This window comes from Bactrocera tryoni, chromosome 5 (genome assembly GCF_016617805.1).
Source record: "Bactrocera tryoni isolate S06 chromosome 5, CSIRO_BtryS06_freeze2, whole genome shotgun sequence".
Lineage (NCBI taxonomy): Eukaryota > Metazoa > Arthropoda > Insecta > Diptera > Tephritidae > Bactrocera > Bactrocera tryoni.
Window position 1 is genome coordinate 33,826,694 of NC_052503.1, and position 22,091 is coordinate 33,848,784.

At 33.8% G+C, this 22,091-nt stretch overlaps 1 protein-coding gene across 2 annotated transcripts in view; it reads right to left on the reverse strand.

The window, feature by feature from the left end:
- Positions 1-22,091, reverse strand: part of LOC120778502 (homeobox protein araucan) — a 163,945-nt gene that overhangs the window by 13,646 nt on the left and 128,208 nt on the right. For both annotated transcript variants that reach the window (XM_040110330.1, XM_040110331.1), the window contains exon 2: positions 12,756-13,646. In XM_040110330.1, the coding sequence (XP_039966264.1) occupies positions 12,756-13,646 (891 nt within the window). The remainder of the gene's footprint in view (positions 1-12,755; positions 13,647-22,091) is intronic.

A 22,091-nucleotide genomic window follows, 5' to 3' on the forward strand; every position in this document is an offset into this window, starting at 1 on the left:
ATTTCTGTTGTCTCCCTGCGCTATGTATGTATGTATGTATGTTTGCTCATTTTTGTATGCTCAGATTACAGTTTTTGATATTTCTTCATTTTTTTTTTGTTGCTATTATTGTGATCTTTGTTTTTATTTAATTTTTTAACTGCATTTTGCTCAACTCGCCGAAGTGCTGTTCGTTTAAGAGTTGCTTTTGCTGACGTCGTGTGCCGTTGTGTGGTCCAGCAGTGCTAATTTTGTTCTTGTTTAACGCATATAACATTGATATGTATACTAAAAGGCTGTTAATGTTATTGGTGTTTCGTGTAAGTAAACAGATCTGGTCGGGCTTATCAGCGATTTGATTTGCAAACCGTATGAAAGGGCGTACTTACGTAAATTATTGGCATGCAAGTGTTATTTGCAAAAAAACAACAAAAATAAAGCAATAATAAAAATAGAATGTACATATATTCATGTCACAGTACGTTTTTGTCATCTACTAGTTCATTGAATAAATCAAAAGATATTTCAGAACACTACCGAGGGTCGCCGGGAGTCGAGAAACTAGATATAGGATCAAATCAGTCACCATAGAGCAACAATCTTCAGTCTAATTTTCTAAAAAAAAGTTTTCAAATTTTTTTCTAACATGGTTTTAGAATTTCAATGAGAATAAAGGGTTCCTCGTTACAAAACAGCCGCTCATTGAGGTCATGGCAAAGGTGCATGTTGCAAGAAGCGAATTTTCAGTTTCTTCACCAAGAATTGAGTTTTTGTCTGACAAAATTTTCAGATCACAACAACAAGCATCAGACAAAATCGACCGGAAATCAAAACTCGTTTTACGCAGACGCGCTCAGAATGTGGAAAACTGAAGAGGAAGAAGAAGAGAAGTGTAAGCAGACAAATCCGTTGTACAACATTCGGCCGACAATCGACAATTGTAAAACGCAGACGCAGACACAATTCACATTTCCAGACTGTGTAGCAGACTTAAACGAGATGCCACCAGTGCTGATAAGGTGCAAACGCAGCGCATTGAAATGCCAGTTGCACCAATGATGTTGCAATGGCACACCAATTCATTCAGTAAATGCCAGTGTGCCCGTTGTGGAGTAGGTTTCCACAACAACAACAGTAACACCAACAATGTTTTGCCAACTGTAATACTTACAACAACAACAAAAAAGTATTTACTGTTTCGCTTGCGATTAGACGTTGCATTTTTGATGCGCCACACAGATATAGCGTCAGCATTGACGCTCATAGCAACGCCATGTTGCAGACACATTTACAGGCTAAGCATTGCAGGCGAATTGTATACACTTAGTGATGTGTATTTGAGTGTGTATGGTTGTTTGACATAAAGCCAATGAGTGCCAGTGATTTGCTAAATGACTTGTAGTACTTGTAGTTTCGGTCAAATTGTATTGTGTGTCAACTATTCAGTTTGAGGTGCATGCACCTTTTTTTCACTAATGCAACGACATACTCATGTTGTGCTGACGCCGCCACATGCTGTGCTACTTTAACCCGACGCTTATGTGACACGCTTATTTATATTCATACATACATACATATTTATATTTTGCGTCAAATATTTTCTCAAAGTTGTTGTAGTTGCTGTATTAATAATGTCAATGTTTGCCTGCGTATTCGACTGCTTCGATTAACGACGGTGATAATGAAATGAGCAAATGTGCGACAAGCGTAGACAAAATAACTGTAAAAAATATTCTCAGCATTGACACAATCTTGCGTGAAATAGTGAAATGTTAAACCAAACGACAAGCTAAAATTTTATTGAAAAATATAGCTATATCCTCATATACAAAATTGTGCGCATTTTTCGTTTTGGTAAACGTTTAGTGTTTTACAAGCTTTAAGCATACTTTTCGTGCCTATCTCCGTCGAGCCCACATGGCCAACACTTCGCCTGCGAACGCAACAATGCTGGTCAAAAATGCTGCAAAACTTTGCTCACCTTGCCATTGTCAGTGGCTTCTCTGGGGTTCATATACATATATATTGCCTGCTGCTACTTGTCGATTTATATCTAAGTATTTATATGCTTTTTTTTTATTGGTGGATTTCGAATGTGGCAATAAATGTATACACGCATATTTTTATTTTTTTATTTTTTTTTAAATATTTTTTTCTTGCTTAGTTTCGTATTCTGTTGAAAAGTGAGAGGAGGTTATATAAACGCGCATAAATGTAATATCTATGTATATATTTTATGAATTTGTACTAATAAGCATAGTGCTCATAACATCCAACAAATTCAATAAATTTTAGCACAAATAAAATGTTTCTTGATTTTGAGGAATTGTTTCATTTGAAAGAATATAGAAATTGTAAAATTATCTTTTATGTTTTAAGGTTGAACTTTGACCTCGAAAAATGTTTGAGCTTAGCGACTTAGCAAAAAATCGTAATTTGTTAATTGAGAGTTAAGCTCTGTTCCATAACATGTTTTTCTTCTCAAATTCATTATAAATCCATTAAAAATAATTTTGACCCACCCTAATATAATTGATAATATTTTCGACTTTTTGGTAACAAACTGTGTAAAATAAGTAGAGCAGCTCTTTCAAGTAAAAAATATCAAAATTTTATAGTTATTATATACATATTTGCTTATACATATTTAATCACCATAGATTTGTTAACCGCGCCTATGTATAGTACATTTCAGATTCAAGTAGCCGCCACAACTGTCTACCAAACCAATACATAGCATGAAATCGCACTCATGAAGCCTAACACACGCGAATTACATAATAACAAAAAATACCTAAACCAAACGATATGCATAAATTGCGTTGCAAAATACAGAGGACTATACAAAAAGTGAACATATTATGGGTGGGGTGCACTGTAAAAGGAACTACAAAAGCCGACTGAGACAAAAACCGGAAACATAAACTTTTGAATATAAACGAAAGAGCTTTCCATTGAAAAACTTTTATCTACCAGAATAACACAACAAATCTATTTGGCCTCTTTTGTTGCCAACTAGTTATTCTATTTTATTGTAGTTTTTTTCTAGGGTTGTTTGGGTACCCTTGAGGGAACAAGTTGACAAATCAGTGCTAAGCGCCGTAGAGCAACAGCGTTGGACATTGAAAAACTTGATTTGGAGAAAATATAGTTTTGGGTATTATTTTTGTTATTACTTTAGGTATAATTTTGGATATTCATACATATATATGTACATACATTCAAACATGTAGACACGAAAAATTAAAATAAAAAACTATTATTTTAGGAAATTGCATGCCTTACAAAAAATTGTTAACGTTAAATCCAACTCCAATTAATAAATGCATATTTTCACATCCGCGCATTCCGAAAGGATAACACAGTAAACTCCTTTTGCAATACCCCGCCTACTACTCCAACCGCACTCAATTCAACTCATAGGAGACGCCCAGTTCAACTCGATTCGGCGCCTTGCATGCTCTCAAGTGCAACTGAAAAATTGAGAAGTGTAAAATTCACAAACTCTCTCACACAAACACACTTACACTCACGCCGCTAAAGTACGATTGAATGCTGCACTCGTTGAGTGCTGCTAAAGAGTGTTGCGGAGAACTCAAGTACTAGATGTTGAAAGAAATACGATTTGCTAGGAAAAATTAACAACACAACCCTTAAACAGTAACTATAAAGTTTGTATTGCTGTTGTTGTTGTTGTGGAAAAGTTTATACGTTGTTGATTTGTGTGCAACAATGACAAGTAGCAAGCACATTAATACAAACAAACTAATGCGAAATTAATACTGTTTGTTGGTGTATGCCACAACAACTATAACAGCAACACAACTACTCAATAACAAAAGTTATGCGTGCAAAGTGGATTTTTCGATAAACATAAGACAGCTAAGAGGGCGCCATTGGACGTACATTCGCACCCACTTGGCTGAATGAGGCAAATCACTCAGGCACTTGACATGTGCGTAGCGTTGTTGCACTGCAAGAAATTCGGTTTTATTTAGTTGGAATTTTCGAAAATGTTTTCATGCCACAAAAGCAATTTGATGGTGACTAAATAAACAAATGGGCGGTGTAATGTGGCAACAATGAGCGCTAGCAATGCAATATCGCTGAGAAATGTGCCAAGGCAGGTACATACATTCATATGTATATTAGTGTTTGTGTGTCCATACATACATAAATACATATAAAATATATGCATATGTAAATATAAGAATCTGTTTTCAAAATATTTTCATTCAAAAATCAATCAATTCCGCCCACTCTTAAAAGCACAAACTGGAATAATTTCTTCTACTGTCAAGCATGTCCTTACATCCTTTGCTTTTCACCCGAAATTTTATAAATATTATATGTACATATATTTATTCCGCTGTCGCTTGCCACTTGCCTTTGTCGCTCGCCATGCCGCCATTCTCACCGTCGCCGCCGCCGCCTTGCAACATCTGCACTTATTTCCGATTTCAAGTGAGCTGTCATCCGCGTGTTGACAAATTTATTAATAAGGCAATAATAAGATGTGGCAAATATGCAACAACAACAACAAAAACCCAAACAACAAAGCAAGTGTAACGCAAATGCGACAGTGACGGCGGTGCCTTTGAAATTCACCCCCAACAAAAACAAACTGGAGCGCGCGCAATGATATCGGAAGACACGATAAAGCCGCGAGTGTCAAGGGAAATTTCAATGTGTCTTATGGGTATTTTAGCATTTTAGCGGCACGTTCAACACGTACATACCGATAAACATTTGCGTATAAATACACAGCATATGATATATGTGCGTTTTGTATGTATGTGTGTAGTGTGTGATTATGCGCGCATCTCCTTTGCGTGGCGGCAACAGCAACAGCAGCAAGTGACAGCCACTTGACAGCCTGTGTCAAAGTAATGATTTCCCTGCGACAATTTGACACTTTTTCTCTTGCCACTGTGGCGTCTTCTTAAACATTTTGCTTATAGCATATTTTGTGTTTGTTGTTTTGCGCTGGCAGCGTGCTGGCAGCTCAAGAAAATTATACGCATTTAAAGGTGCGCTAGTTGGCTTCCTCGAAAGGGAAAGTCAATGCCATATAAATGACTAATTACAGCTGGATGATTTATGCTGTGGAACGCGTTCGGGATGCGTGATCTATGTGCTTATATCTGTGTCGCTAACTAATTAGAGGCAGTGAGCCACGTCCGCGTTGCAGCTACATACATATGTATGTATGTATATCTTTGTACAAGTGAGTTGTCATTTTGGTAATCAGCAGTCGGCAGATGCCAAGCGTAGCGTGTCTACAGCTGTCAACTGAATTTAACAGCTGTTATGTCAACGGTGAAGTGCAATGTTATTGGAGGCAACCATTTTCGCTATTAAAGATTTATATTAAATTGGTGTGAATATAAGATTCAGTTTTGTTTAGGTTAATGTATGTATGTATGTATGTGGTTATAGAGTCATATTTCGAATTAAATATAGTTTAAGGGATTACTATATACTTGCAAGCGAAAACGACTTTTTTGATTTTTTTTAAGGAATTAAAAAATTAAAGGTTTCATTACTAAATAAAAAAAAAATATTTATAGGATTAAATGTATGTACATACATATATATATGTACATATACTTCAATAATAAGTGAATTTGAGCACTTTTTGATTCCCTTGATTCCCTTTTCGACCCCCAGGCGGACCTTCGCAAAATGTTAGCTGGCGTTGAGGAAGACTTTTCTACTTAAAATTTCAAATCCAAAAATCAAAAAAATACTTACTATTATTATAAATCAAAACATTTTCGTTTTGAAAATATGCATGCGTCCCAAAATAAATCGTTTTTTATGAAAATATAAATTTACACCTTAAATTGACTGAAGAAATTCAAATTTTCATCAAAATCGTTTCCCAACGAAAAGTAATTTTTTGTGAAAAACAATTATAGAGTGACTTAAAAAATCGAAATTGTTGTTAAAAATCTCAGTTCTTTGATCATTATTTGCAAAAGAAATCTAAGAGGGCCATAAAAAAATTTTAAGTCAAATGGTTAAGCCTTTTTGAGGTCTACTCACTCTTACAAATACGGAGCTGCCTCCGAAACTATTTGCCTGATCACTTAATTTTCAATAAATTTTCGGAGAATATTCTCAAATACATTTACAATGGATATATGTATGTATGTATAAGCAAAAATAAAAAGCGATTTTTTGAAATTGACATAGCTCCTTAAGTGTCCAAGCTTCAAATTTTTAAGTAAAAAATTACAAAAAATTAATTTTCAGGACTTTAAAGATATATGATATATGATTTGAGTGATTAAATACTCTAAGCGTTCCAAGAATATTTTTAATACTTTAAAATGTTGTAGGTTAATATATTACTATAGGTTTTCTTGTAAATTGCGATTTTTTACGAAAATATTTATAAATAAATTTTGACCTCAAACTTTAGATATTATATTCAATAATATGCCGAATAATATTTTACATTTTATAATTATACTGCTAATCGAACACCAAATGAACAAAAATGAACACCAAAACACCAAAAACATCGAAAACTGCTTTCTAAACTCATAAATATATTCGCGATCACGGCAAATTATAATTGGAGCGTGAACTGATATTTCTCCCCTCCCCATATAACTACTTAACAAATAACTTTAATGTTTACATTTATAATATTACTGCATATATTTATTGCAAAAGTAGGTATATATGTGTGTTTATATATCTATTTCGTGCATATATTAGACGAAAGATAATTTTGTACGATTTGCGGCATTATTTATTATTCACAATCAAGCTTCGAACTAATCGCCATGTTGTTAATATACAATTTAAAACCGCAAATGGTATGGTTCAGCGCATTAACATGAGCGAGAAACTGATCATGTTAGCACAAAGCGGCGACAAACACCCCCGAACCATATACAGTGCTATTTGATAAGTAGTAAGCATTAGTATTAGCATGCAGCCACCAGACAGACATTAGTTCACAGCGGGTTATAAGCAGGTTTCTTTTTTATAAATCGAATTAATTTCTGCACCTACATACATACAAACAGTATACAAATGTATGTGCATACAAACGCCTTCGCTAGCTTTACTAAATATGTAGTACGTATGTATATACATATAAATTGCCGCGCTAATACAGCGCTTTATATGCAAATGTGCCACATATTGACTACCACAGTTTTATGTCACAAAGCTGCGGTGCAAGCTGCTAGCCGGCAGTATTGTTAAATATAAAAAAATTAATAAATAAATCTCTCAATAAATTTACTAGAAAAAATACAAAAATTAACAAAATAAATTTAATTGAATTATACTCAAATGAGTTTCTTATATAATTGCATTTATGTATGTATATGTATTGGCGCTAGCGGCATTAAAAATGCAAAATCAAGCTGATCGTGTTAATAGTGTCGCTTGTATACATACAAATGTATGCACATATGTTTATTTTATGGCATAAATTGAATATTAAAACTTTTGTACTAATGTCAACGCGACAATTTACATATTTCTGTAAAACAACTGATTTTATGATGCAAATTACAACAAAAACAAAACGTGTTCGTTGCATATATTGATTATGACAGAGCAAGAAATCGATGATTAATTGGAAACTACATGAAATTTATCGAAGAGCAGTCTTAACTTACTCACTTCTCTGATTTCTTTTGGAAAAATGTGGAAAATACCTTAAAATTGGAAACTAATATACGACTGATGCTTAAAACTTATAAAATGTGATAAAATATAAAAAATAAAAATTATTAAGTACACATAAAATAAAATATAATTAAGTATATGTTGTATATACGATATAATTACATAAAATGATGTTTCAATAAATTAAACTAAAATAAACTGAATTCAAGTAAAAGACTTAATTAAATTCAATTAAATTATATAAAAGTAATTTAAATTAAATTTAAAAAAAATTAAAATAAATCTCTTCGAATTAAATTAAATTAATTAGTAATAGTAATTAAAAAAATGAATTAACAAAAAATGTAATTAAATTAAGTTAAATCAAATTTCATACATTTATATAAAAATTAATTGAATAAAATTAAATTAAATCAAATTAAAAAATCAAATTAAATTAAAACAAATAAAATTGTATTAAATTATATTTAATTTTCTTAACAAAATAAAACTAAATTACAAAACTAAATCTAATTAAATAAAATTAAATCAGTTTTAATTAAGTTATTTAAATTAAATTAAAATAAAAATCCAAAATTAATCAAATCGAATTAAATAATAATAAATTAAATTTAATTAAAATAAAATAAAATAAGTTAATTAAAAAAAATTAATTAATTAATGAAAAATTATATTAAAGTAAATGAAATCAAATTAAGTGCAATTAAACTAAATCAAATTTAATACAATAAAATAAAAATGAATTGAATTTAATAAAATAAAATTAAATGAAAAATAACAAATCGCAATCAAATTGAATAAAATTTAATTAAATTAAATCAAATAAAGCTATAATAAATTAAAATAAAATAATTGAAATGAATTAAATTAAACAAAATTTACTTAACATAATTAAACTAAATTAAAAAATCAAACCAAATTATATTAAATTAAATTAAATTAATTTGAACTAAATAAATTGAAATTAAATTGAAAACTATTTAAGTAAATCAATAAAATAGAAACCAAAAACATAATAAAATTTCAATTACTCACAACTTTTTTTTTAATCATATACATATGTATGTATGTACATATACAATAACTAAAAACAAATTATTTAATTAAAATAAAATAATATCACATATAATAAAATCAAAACTAATTATATTAAATTAAATCAAAGTAAATTAAATAATAATGAATAAAACAAAACAAATCTTATAAAACTTTCATTTACTAATTTTATTTTAAATCAAATACATACATATATTTATATTAGACACACGATACAAAATGTAACGCCTTGTAATAACACGCTTACTGTGGCTTATATCGCTTTGACATGTTTTTGTCGCTTTCTTTTGTTATTATTTGTACCGAATCGCAGCGCGTAGGTGGAACTCATTTGCATTTTAAACTCAAAACACAAAAAAAAATGAGAAAACACGTAACAAAAACAATAAAAAATTGCTATTGAATGAGAACAAATAACAATATCGATCGCTAATAGGGGATTACTGCCGATCGTGCTACTAGCTGCTTAGCGGCAGCTAACAGCTTGCCACAACATTTAGCTGGCGGGAGCAGCAGCTGTTACAGTTACTTTGAATTTGGGCTTTCAAAGAGCATTTAACTCGCTATTTATTGGCTCAAAATTAAACGTTACAACCGCTATAAACAGCGAGTAATGCATTGCACCAAAACAAAACAAAAACAACTACAAGTCACCACCCGCACTTCATTTTTTTATCATATTTTACCAAAAACGTTTTTTAACTCAGCGCACAAAATGAAATTGCTCATAAACATTAAAATTAATGTCACTTTTGTGTGTGTTTGGCATTTTCGTTTGGATTTAAGGCAAATGGCTGGCCAAGCGGCGGCTTCAGCGGCTTTGCCGCCGATCAGTCGATTGGTTAGCTAGCTGTGGCTTCTATATTGTTTTTTCGTTGTTGTTGTTGCAGGAATTTTGCGCCGCTTCGGCAGTTTTTCGCTTCAGCTTTGCCCTTTTTGTTTTCATGTTTTTTTCTTCCCGTATTATACATACTTTTTTCCTGCCTTATTATCAACTCACTCGGTGCGCCAAAGCTGCTGACGAATTTATGGATCAATTTAGGTTGAAAAGAAATTAGAGATCGTTAAGAATTCAAGCGTAGTAAAACAAATTTATTTATTGTTGTATTCAGATTGTTGTTGTTGTTGGCCTACTGAGGCCGGTATTATTGTTTTTTTTTGTTTTTGTTGCTTTTTGTGATATTGTCAACGCGCTGTCGTCTTTTTCGGCGTTCGAGAATAAAGTTATTATTGTTGTTTTTGTTACAATATCTTTAGTCGTTGCAGCTATGCGCCGCTTATTTTCTATATGTTAGTATGTATGTATACATTTTATTATTGTCATATCTTCGCTTTTATTTAACGATATCGTGTGTATGGCTAGCAAACTTGTTATTTATGTTGTTAACGAGCAAGTCATAAAATGTTTTGAAATCGATGTCTGCGCCTTTTCTTTCGCCTTCAACGCGCTAATATGAAACAAAACTCCTTCTCAAGCGCAGCAAAAGCCACTAAAAAATACCGTAATGTTTTAATTTTCGTTATGTCGATTTTTATTATATTGAAATCAAATGCGTGTTATGCAAAGAACATTTCCATTTTTTTTTCTAACGTCGATCAAAACGAGCGCAATTGGAGACAAATGTGTATGTGTGTGCGTATATACATATGTATATTCAATATATGTATTTGAATTTAGATATATATATATATTTAAATACGTACATACATATATCAATACAGACATACATATATGCATATTTGTTTGGCTTTTTATTTGGCTTGATGGATTTGCTTGGGAATTTTATTGATTTCTTCTAAAAACCTGTATAACCATATGTACTAATGAATATGCATACATAAATCGACATATGTACATATGTATGTGACATTTTTTGGGTCAACAAATTTATTACTCGAATTTTTATAAATTTGCATTTTTTCATTTTTGATACAAACGAGATTAAGTGATAATGCCACAGCGAATTAAGTGACAATACATGCTTTCAACTTTTTGTATTTTCCAATTTTTATACTCTTAACAGTATATTAAGTTATTTTTATACCATGAACAGTGCATATTAAGTTAGCCTACAGTTTTTGATGATGAACATTCTCCATAAGAACTGCCGATATTGGACAAGTATAGCGAATAGCTATATCGGCCATACAGAATGACCATTCTAAATCAAATTCTTGAAGAGAAAACTTTTTTTGTGACTATTCTTAAAATGTTTGGCATGAGCTTTTACCCAAACTAATGCTACAATATGTGGAGAAACTGTGCAGATCGGACTAATATAGCATATAGCTGTCATATTAACTGACCCATCTAAATCAAGTGCTAGTATGGAAAACTTTTTCATTTGAGAAATTATCATTACAAAATTTGACAAGATCTACTAACCAAACTAATACTACAATTTTCGAATAAACTGTTCACATCGGGCCACTATAGCATATAGCTGTCATACAAATCGACTGTTCTGAAACAAGTGCTTGTATGGAAACATTTTTATTTGTTATGATATCTTCAAGAAATTTGGCAAAAATTTTTGTGCAAACTAGTGCAACAATCTCCGAAGAAATCGTGCAGATCGGGCTGCTATAGCATATAGCTGTGATATCAACCGACTTATCTACATCAAGTGCTTATATGGAAAACTTATTTTTTTGAAAAGATATCTTTACAAAATTTAACAGAAATTATTTTCCAAAGCTAAACCATAATATCTGAAGAAATCGTTCAGATCGGACCACTAAAGCATATAGCTGCCGTACAAACTGACCGATCATAATCAAGACGAAGCTACTTTTATACCCATTAATGATATAAAAAAATCATTCATGAAGGGTAGTAGAGCTTTGGTGTAGCCGTAGTTAACGTATCTGCACGTTTTTCCTTTTTGATATTTTTTTTTAAATTTTGGTTAAAATTTTCGTCACAGTTTGGGTTAAAGTTTTGGTTAAAATTTTGCTAATAATATTTCAGCTGAAAAAATGCGCTAAGTAAAATTCCTGAGTGAGTTGAATTAATAAAATTAAGTAGGTTTATTCATATCTAACACAAAAATACTTCCTTTCACAGATATTTAGTAACATATGTGTGTATATATGTATGAAAGTACTTAAGTATATCCTATCTCCTAAACAAATTAATAATTCCCAAAATTCAAAGACGAGTTCAGTTAAACTGAAGGCAAAAAGTGGCAAAAAAAAGAAATCTCATATATTTGACCTATCGAAAAGACCGAATTATGTAGTACTTGCGGCCACATGCCATTCATGAGTTCCAAATAAATTTAATAACATAGAATTCCAAAGCAAATTACATGTAAACAATTAAATTTACTTTGTCCACCGCACGGCAGGAAGTCAATGTTCGCATTAAATGCTCTTTTAGCATTGCATAAAAGATGACACAAATGTCAACGCAGCGGTTATGCCACATGCCAACGCTGTCAGGCAGTGACCAAACCGCCTTGTAAAGGCTGCTACTAAATGCAGCAAAAAACTAAGTGAATTAGAGTTGTTTTTTCCTTTTCTGCAATGCCTTTTAGTAACATAGGAACAAATGTCTTCGTAGTGGCGTTGGCGTTGCATGCCACAAAAGGTCGCTGCACAAAGACGACACAAAGTACCAGAAAGAAAAGAAAATGTACTTTGAGTCTGCAGTATTACCATGCTGCAGCGAAAGACAAGACTGTAAAGCGCATGAAATATTACTAAGCACAGATAGAGAGGTCAAGGAGCGTTGCTTTGCCAGCGCTGTAGCAGTAACTAAGCAGCTAAGGAGCTGTGCGACCACCCTCGGTGTTGCAACGAAGACATATTGCAGAAAATTGCAAGACACATTGTTGTGGCCAAAGCTATTGTAGTTGCTGGCTGCATTGTTGCTGTTAGACAAGGCGAAGCAAATTTGTCGCAGACGGGTTGTATTAAAATATGACATCAAAATTGGCGATGTGGTTGCCATAAGAATACTCATATAAAAGAATACCTTAATAACGCTTAATATATATGTACATATATATGTATATATATATATATTTAGAGGGTTTACTAAAACCTACTAGGGTACTTACCGGATTCGCATAGAAGGGCGGCTGCTCAGTTGCTATGCCCGATAGATACGCAGACATGCCCTCCGGATACACGCCGATCGGCACACCACCCGGCCCCGTGACAAGTCCGCCGGCGGCCGCCAAACGCTGGTAGCTGAGCATATCATATTGACATGAGCACAGCGTTTGACCACTAACGGGATCCGTGTAGATTGTGCGTCCAGTATCACAGCAACGATTTGAGCCCGGCGTACCCGGCGGCGGTGGTACACCACCTGCACCTGGCGCACCCGGCGGACCACCAACCAGACCGGGCGGCAGGCCAGGCGGCCCACTACCCGGTGGACCTATAACCGAAACCGTTACACCACTACCTGGTCCACTTGCGCTAAGACTAGCGCCACCGGGTATACTACTGCTGCCATAGGGTGTGGCAGCTGTTGAACATGGCGATATGGAGCGCGCGCCCGGCGGTACTGTCGATGTTACGGCCATCGGATTACCGTTGGCGCTGTTGTTATGATGATGATGTGCGGCGGCAGCAGCAGCAGCTGCAGCAGCGGCGGCGGCGGATGTGATAGTTAGCGGCGTTGCTACTGTGGACGTGATGCCCTTGGTGAAAGGCACGACGTTGCTATTAATATGACTGTTGTTGTTGTTATTATTACTAATGCTGGTATTTGGTGGTGGTGGCACAGCGCCAGCTGCAGCTGCTGCAGCAGCAGCGGCGGCGGCGGCAGCAGCGGCAACAGCGGACGCAACCGAAGCGGTGAGTGTGGGTTGCGGCGCGTTGGCAGCGGCTACGGTGTGCGTTGCGTTGGTGCTAAGGTTGGTGGGGTGTTGTTGGATCGGCGCGACGGGTTGTGCGGTGACGGCTGTGGGCGATGCAGTCGGTCGAGTTGAAACGGCGTTCTGTAAAGAAAACCAAGTAATAGAGGTGTAAATAAACTTTTATAAAAAATTGTAATAAAGTGAGGTGAAGGGCTCGAATTGGTAGCATGATAGGGCTTATTTATCGCTGCCACCAATAGTAAATATATGTGTATGTACATATAAAAATAAATAGAAAATTTAATTAAAAATGCGTGTACCGTTATCAGCTGCATGCATTGCAAGGGACGCACGCCCTGATAAGCAACTTCAATTGCCGTGGCAGCGGCGGTAATAACTTTTTTCCAATAAATTGTATAACTTCTCGACACTACATTTATTTGTTAAGTTGTCCCATTCGGTATCAACAAATCAATACCAAGTCAACAAATCGGTGATTCAGTATGCCAAGTTTGTATATATGTGCGCTCAAGCGCTGAAGCTTCAAAGGCGTAGCCGCTTACCGGCAAATCATGTAATAGATTGACAGTATTGATTTAAATTACGCGTTTCAAAAGGCTTAACAACAACAATGCTGTAGTATAATCACCAGCATGCACCGGTGCAAACCTAAGTGCGGTAAACTGCCATGAACCGGCTTTTACTGTACGCGAGCTGCAATTACTAGCGCCAAGCGCTGCACTTCAGTAAGGGCGCTGCGCAAATGGTGCAAAGAAGGGCCTCTCTAGCGCTATCGTAACACTGGACACGTGGTTATCTACGAAATATCGTTAAGTTGAAACATCAATAATTGTCTTGGCGCTGATTTGGCAATTAAAAGGTACGTTTGGTGCCAAACTAGTTTTCGCTATGACAACGCTCTAACGCAAAAGTAATCTTAAAGTAAGCTTTATCGATTCATCGCTTCATTTACGCTATTTAAGATGCTCAGGAGCTTAGAGACAAGTGAAAGAAGATAAGACCTTATAATAAATTGACAGAAAATCAGTCGTGGTTGGCTTAAGAGGTTAGATTTGGCTAGGATTTTCCAAAAATTAAAATTTTTTTTGACTTAATTTTGTAACAATGATTCAGTGTAACTTTATTTTAATATATATGAAATACCTACATACATATGTACATGTCGAATAAGGCCTGAAAGAATGAAAATCCACTGCCTTTCTTCCCATACACTCAAAAGTAATTCTCAAGGGTGGACATTTTTGGGAGTACCCGAATTAGCTAACCCCTTAAGGTGTTACATGGGTTCAAATATTTTTTTATTGTCTTATTAAATTCTACAACACCTCTAGAATGTCCTAAATTTTCAAGTTTATCGGAGTAATAGTTTCGGAGATACAGCCTTGAGAACTTGTGCGCTCGAGGTTAGCGAGGCTAACATACATACATAAGTGCGCCGTCTTTAAACGCGTTTTTCTCGAAACTGTGTTTTTGAAATCGGTTGTCAAGACTTGGACGAAGGATTATTTTGATTACAACTATTTGAAAAAAAAATGACGCAAAATTTTCAGAAAATATTTTTTTGTAAAAATGTCTGCCAAATTCCAATTTTATTTTTTTTCTTTAATCCAAGCTTTAAGTTAAGGTTTTAACTTAAACACGTATTTTTTCACTTTAGATGATCCTGTAAGAACTAAACCTGCCAATGCGGTCGCATCTTTTTTCCAAGGGGTCGCCAGAATGGCGACGCTATGGCCAAGTTTAAAATATTTTTTTCCCAAAATTTCAGAATTTCTTTGTTAATTGTGTATGTTTGTAACAATAAAAAAGTCTAATAAAATATTTAATTTTTATATGAGAAAAAAATTGTTGAAAAAATGTTGTTTTTTAAGCCAGGAAACCCATGTAACTCCTTAAGTCAAGGCTTGCTAAGATAATTTTTTATTTAAAACATAACTTAGACATTTTTAAACATAACAGTACTAACATTTTTTAAGTCCCCACTACGGTGTGCCTTGACAAAAAACACTACACCACAAAGCTGAAAGAAAAATTTGAGCCTGATGTGCATAGACCTCTAGTGGAGTATTTGACTAAGAATTTCAGTTCAAAAAAATTCCATCACATCCAACTATTCTTGTCATTTTAATAAACGGTGCTGGTTTGACCCCGACACCCCTTGACTGCATAAACGGTCTTACGTGTTAGGAAATTTTGACTAACATTTTCGATTTGAGCAACTCAAAATTAGAAAAAAAGCGCCTCTAACAACAAAGTCGAAAATGACTGTAAACTAGTGTAACGCCACGCCACATTAGCTTCACAACAACATAGAAAAAATGTATACAACACTGTAAATAAACGCTTAATATTGCAAAATAACTGTAAATCGATAAGTTTAATGTAAATTACGACAGTAATACCAACAAAAAAAACCTGCCAACATTCTAAACATTTCATGTTGCATACACGTATTATTTGAAGCGCGTGTGGCACTAACGCGATATCCGTGTTCATTTGCAACCGACAGTATAGCATCGTGCATAAATGCCGTAAAAGTAGAAAACTTCTTCATAGACGCGCATTTAACAACATTTGCTTGACTTGACTTGCTTTGACTTGTTGGCGGCGTTTGTTGACGTTCAAGTTGAAGTTGTTGTATTCGACTTGTTTCAAGTGACAACTGAAAGTGTTTGATTTGTTATTATTTGTAATATTACAGCTCATGTTTTCAGCGGTATTTATTTATTTATTTGCTGTATGCACTTTATTTGTTTAATAAATAACAACGCAATACACATACCACTACACATGTGTGTATAGGAAAAAGCATATACATATGTGTATGAAAATATTGTATGACGAACAAGCTTGTTTATGTGACACTCGTTCTAAGCAACAGCCAGGCATTTATTGACACAGCAAATCGAAAACATATCCAACACATAATGTATAAAGAAAACATAAGAATATTGAGAGAAAAAATTTAAAACTAAATACAAACAACTGCACCAATCATGGCCGGCAATCAGTTTGATTGAACACGCTTTGAATCTGCCGCTCCTGTTTGTTTACTTGAAGCGCTGCCCCTGCGTTATCGGTGAGCAAAGCCACTTTGTCGTCGTCGTCGTCGTCATCGTCTTTGACGTCGCAGTTATTGTCGATATCGCCATAATCTTTGCGCACAGCTCAACCAGCTAATAGTTCGCTGAGATTGCTTTAGTTACATACTTGCATGTAGTTGTTGTTGTTTATTCAACATATTAAAGTCGCCCATTTTAAATTCCCTCTGTATGCTATTACATACATACATATATAGCATAGTATGTGCATGTGTTTATTTGGTGCTGTCTGACAGCAATTGTTTAGAATTATTATTTTTTAATCGCATATGGCCACTTGAGCACGTCACTTCTTTAGTGGCTATGCCTTCTGCCACCAAAAAAGCTGTAAATAGTTCGCTCGTAGACATATGATAAGCGTTAGGTTTTATACTTATATATGTATGTACATAAGTATGTATAAACATATTATTGGTATATATGTATATGTAAGTGAATTTAATATTGGGAGTTGTACATTGGTATTGATTTGTTTTGATTAGTTTTTTATGGGCCGATGGGCATGCCCCAAGTGTCACCCAAGGCGTAAGGTAACGTATCAGTATGCTTACGGTTGGAAACAAGTTTCAGATAAGTTGTATTTCTTGCGTTTTAAAACAAAATTTTTTAATGAAATTTCGCGAATTAAAGGAAATATGTTTATCGTGCTCAAAAAGGTAAAAAAAATTTCCTATAGAAAACTATTTTATTTTTATTTAAGAAAATTGATATGATTATGAAAAATTTTATGACAAAAAAATATTATTTTTCATATAAATAATCATTAAACATTTAATTTCATTTCTACTTCGTTAAATTCGGACTTTTTCACATACAAAGTTTTATAGCCCGAACAGGATGTATTAAGTTTCTAACAGCCATTAGAAAAGGTCGGAGACTGAGTTCGAATTGCCGCGAGAAACGAGAGAGACTCTTACGCAGCTTCATTCTGGATACTATAGCAGGTTAAACCCCTACTAATCCAGAAATAACCCTGACATATCAAACATATGTCCAGCGTGCAATGAGTCGTCGCATGACGCTAGCCACCAGCAATACATACATCTATACATCTGAGACCCCTCTACCTTTGGTCCGACCCTGTCGAAACAGTACAGTAGTTTCCTGGGCCTACCGTTGTATGACGTCGATGACAACTTATTTAACTCTTACCATCCAAACGGGGATAGGTACCCGTTACAACAACAACAACAAATTTCGGAGTCTCTATAAATTATGTTATAATAATCAGCGAGACGAGTGAGTCGACTTATCATAATCATGTCCGTCCGTCAATCTGTATATGCGTTTCTGACATATCGAGCGGAAATTTGGCACACATGCTGTTCTCTTCAAGAAGCTTCACATTTGTCGGAATCGTCGATATCGGACCACTATAGCATATACCTGTCATACAAACTGAACCATCGAAAACTTGCTCTTGCATCTAAAACTTTTTTCTTTGACGAAATATTTTCACGCAATTTTGCATGGATTATTGTCCAAAGCAATGGTACAATATCGAAAGAAATTGTTAACATTGGACCACTATAACACATCGCGGCCGTTTAGAACTCGCTAAAGAGCAGCTAAGTTGGCCAATCAATAAATGGAAAGCCATTCTATTTGGTGATGAATCAACGACTACAAACACACATCTAAATGTGTCAAGTTTTGGTTTGAAGCAAACAACGTTGATGTTGTGGAATGGCCACCACAGTCCCCAGATCTCAACCCTATTGAGAACTTTGGGAAGCTGGTTAGGTGGGGCATAGATAGGACTAATCTAAAAAATGGCCATGAACTTTTAATAGATTCCAATATAATAGACAATTTGTTATGATTCCGATGAAAACTATAATTCAACTGCCTCAATGCCGGGGAAATGTACCGAAGTAATAGAAATAATGGATTTGCAACAAAATATTAGTAAAACTTATCTCTTTACCATTGCTTCCAAAAAGATGCATATGTTTTGTCCATTGTGATTGAAGAGTTGAAATCAAAATGTTTATTCTTTTAGTTTTTGTTTTTATTTTTGTACTTTTCAAATATTTTTGCTTTGAACCAGCTCTCATATTTCTTTTTTCCCACTTATTTTATTACCCAAATCTTATTTATTTTAACAAAGATCTGTGTTTTTACTCATTACAAAACCATTTAATGTGTTTAAAAAAAAACACATTGAATTCAATATGAAAATTCTAAAAATATTTATTTTTTTATATTTTACATACACTTAAAAATGATAAAATTCATATACCCAACCACTTGCAACGCTGTGCCAATACGCGCTGCGATATAATTTAAGAAGCTGAAAACAGAAGATTTTTGCAGATAATAAACCGACGAGATGTTCTTGCAAATCTCGCAAGCAAAACAAATGTTGCATAACTTTTCGTTTAATCATGCTATTTTTATCATTATTAATACATATGTATGTATTTTTTTATAAATAAATGAACACACATTTGCCACGCTATTTGCCACAAAACCGAAGAATTCATTTTGCAGCAAACCAAAATACCATTTCAAATGAAATAGAAAATTCACCGACTACAACAACTCGAGATAAAACGATTTCGCTGCTGTCACTAGCATACATACACACACATACATACGTGCTTATATAAGTTGGCAAAGAATGTCGCTGCATGTAAGTACATATCAGCGAGCGTTACTTGTACGCTTAGGTAAACATATGTACTTTGAACATCGCTGAAAAATGCAACAAATTTTAATCAACTCACTGAAGACGCGCCGAAAGTCGAAAAAAACAACATTGGCAAGAACATCTATTGAACACTATTGAACAGGAGTGAAAAAATGGGGACGGTCACAGCGCGCCAATAGACTGACTGATAAGCGCGTTGCGGCTGCGAATCACACAGCCAACATGCGGTCGCGCGGATGGCAAGCGGCGGCAAATCATGTCGCGCTGCCAACACTTGTACTTGAACGCCAGAATGCTGTTATTCCCCCGCAACGACACTGGCATTTATGTATTTGCTGTTGCTGTATGTTAATGTAGACGCTTGTAGGTGTATGAAATAACTTCAGGCACACAAACATACATACACACAAACAAATATACATATATGTACATATATACACATATGCATATGATGATAGCGGAGGAGATATCGCGCAGCACAAGCTGACAAAACAGTAGCGCATGTTTTTCGCCATGTCAATGGCGGATATGTTTGCTGCACACTGATTGTGGCAACAATGCCAGCAGCTGTTGTACAACATGAAAGTTGTAATTAAAAATCAATTCGAAATGCCATGCCAAAGGGAGCAGTGCAAAAAACAATGGAAAACAAAACAAAAATACAAAAAAAAAAAAACATTGTAAAAGAAAAAAGCAAGTAAATGAAAATTGCGCAATTAAACGTTTTACGTTGCAAATGTAGCAAAGCAAAAACAAAGCGCTGAATTTCCTTTATAATTTCACATAAAGTCGCTCACGTTGAATGCAAGCTCTGCGCGCCGCAAAGTCGACTCGATTTTAATTGAAAATGTGGCATTGCCGCTGACATGTACATATGTATGCATGTAAACGGCGGCGCACATATAATTACCTTTTGGCAATTTAAAGAGAGACACATGCATACACAAACATACATACATGTAATTGTATTTATATATCTCCAAGCGCATTTTGCTCCACTGTGGCGTCGGTGATTTATTGCTCTGCGACTATTTATATTGCTGTTCCTTGTATCATATATGTGTATGTACAATAATTGTGGCTAACGGCAACAAAGTGACCACATTTTGCATAATTTTAATGGCAGTTAATTTGAATTTACCTTATAATTCTTTAAGTGTTATTAAATATTTACAGACTGTCTATACTGGATGGCGGTAACTGCAGTTTGAGAACGGCGGAAATTAGTACACTTGACGAAAATATTGCATAAAGATTTTGAAAATTTTAATAATTTTTTTCAAAGTAAGATTTATTATTGTCTTTTATATGCGAGTGTTGTTTATATAACGAAATATTGTTAATGCTGCAATAATAAAATATAATAACACATTTTATTTTTTAATTAAAATAAGCTCGTTTATATATTCTCATAATATTTTCAAAACAAAATTTATAGTAAATCTTAATAATGAAAAATTTTTTCAAAACTTTATATTAATAACAAATAACCAATTCCAGTCTTTTTATAAAGCATGCTATTTTTTTTTGGGTTTTCTGAAAAAAATTATTTAAATTAATTAAATTAAAATTAAAATTTATTTTTTTGATATATATATTTTTTTTTTTTTGATTTTTCTGGGAAAAATAAGGGTAAGTGTACACCAAAGTTCGCTAAAAAATTTTTGTTGTGTGTAAGATAAAGATAAAAATATCAAAAACTTAAAAATTTGTTTTTCTTATCTAAAGTTTGAGGTTATATAATAGTTAAGATAGTAGTAGATCTCTTCATTAGCTACAACTTTTCTAACTTTTTTCTATAGGGCCCATAGTTTCGTCTGTAATCGAGATTCTTCTTCTTCTTTATTGGCGAAATTAATCGTTTTTAATCCTTAAAATTTAAACCATGCCCCATTTCTTCCTCTTTCCGACCTCTGGTCGCCCGTAAATTGTTGCTCTTTTCATTTTTATTATTTTATCTCACGTTTCCAACATGTTTCAACCACCAACGAATTTCTTTAATTGTTTACCGTTTTGAAAGGCTTTTGTACTCAAATCAACTAAATTCTCTATTCTACTTTTAAGTCAATTTCTAATTTTTAATTCTGTTTAAAAACAAATATATATTTACTCTTTACGCTCATTGTGAAAAATATACAGATTTTTACCTTAACAAAACTTCGCGCTCTAACTTACTTAAGCATAAACCTTTTCATCACGACTTCACTAATTATAGATTTCTTTAATTATAGTGGATTATCTACAGCAACGCTGTCAACACAATTTATATTAAATTTATCAATTTTTACACTCAGTTTCATAAAAAAAGATAGTCGGAGTTGTAATCTGGTTGAATTGAGCAGAAATTAAAGAGTATACACAAATATAGTAAATCTGCACGAGTATATTTTCGGCAAACAGTGGAGATAACCAATGACGACACAGTGTTCTACATACGTAAGTGCTCGTAAATACGTACATGCATACATATGTATTGGCTGTCACCAAGCGATAAGCAATATGATTCACGTGCATATTTTTAAAAGTTTGCATTCATTCATTGATTTCGCTTCGAATATAAAATTAGGCGCTAAAAATATATTGAAGAAAAATATTGATAATAAATAAATACATATGTATGTACATATGTAATATTTAAATAATCGCTTGTGGCTCAAAAAGCGTGTGCACTTCGAAAAGTGCTTCTTCATGGCATATATAATTAAATATGTTTAATTTTCAATTGAATAATCGCAAAGAATTTTATAACAGAATTAAGTTAAAGCGGCAAATTCGATTCGGCAATTGTTGTTGCAACGAAACGTGCATTTT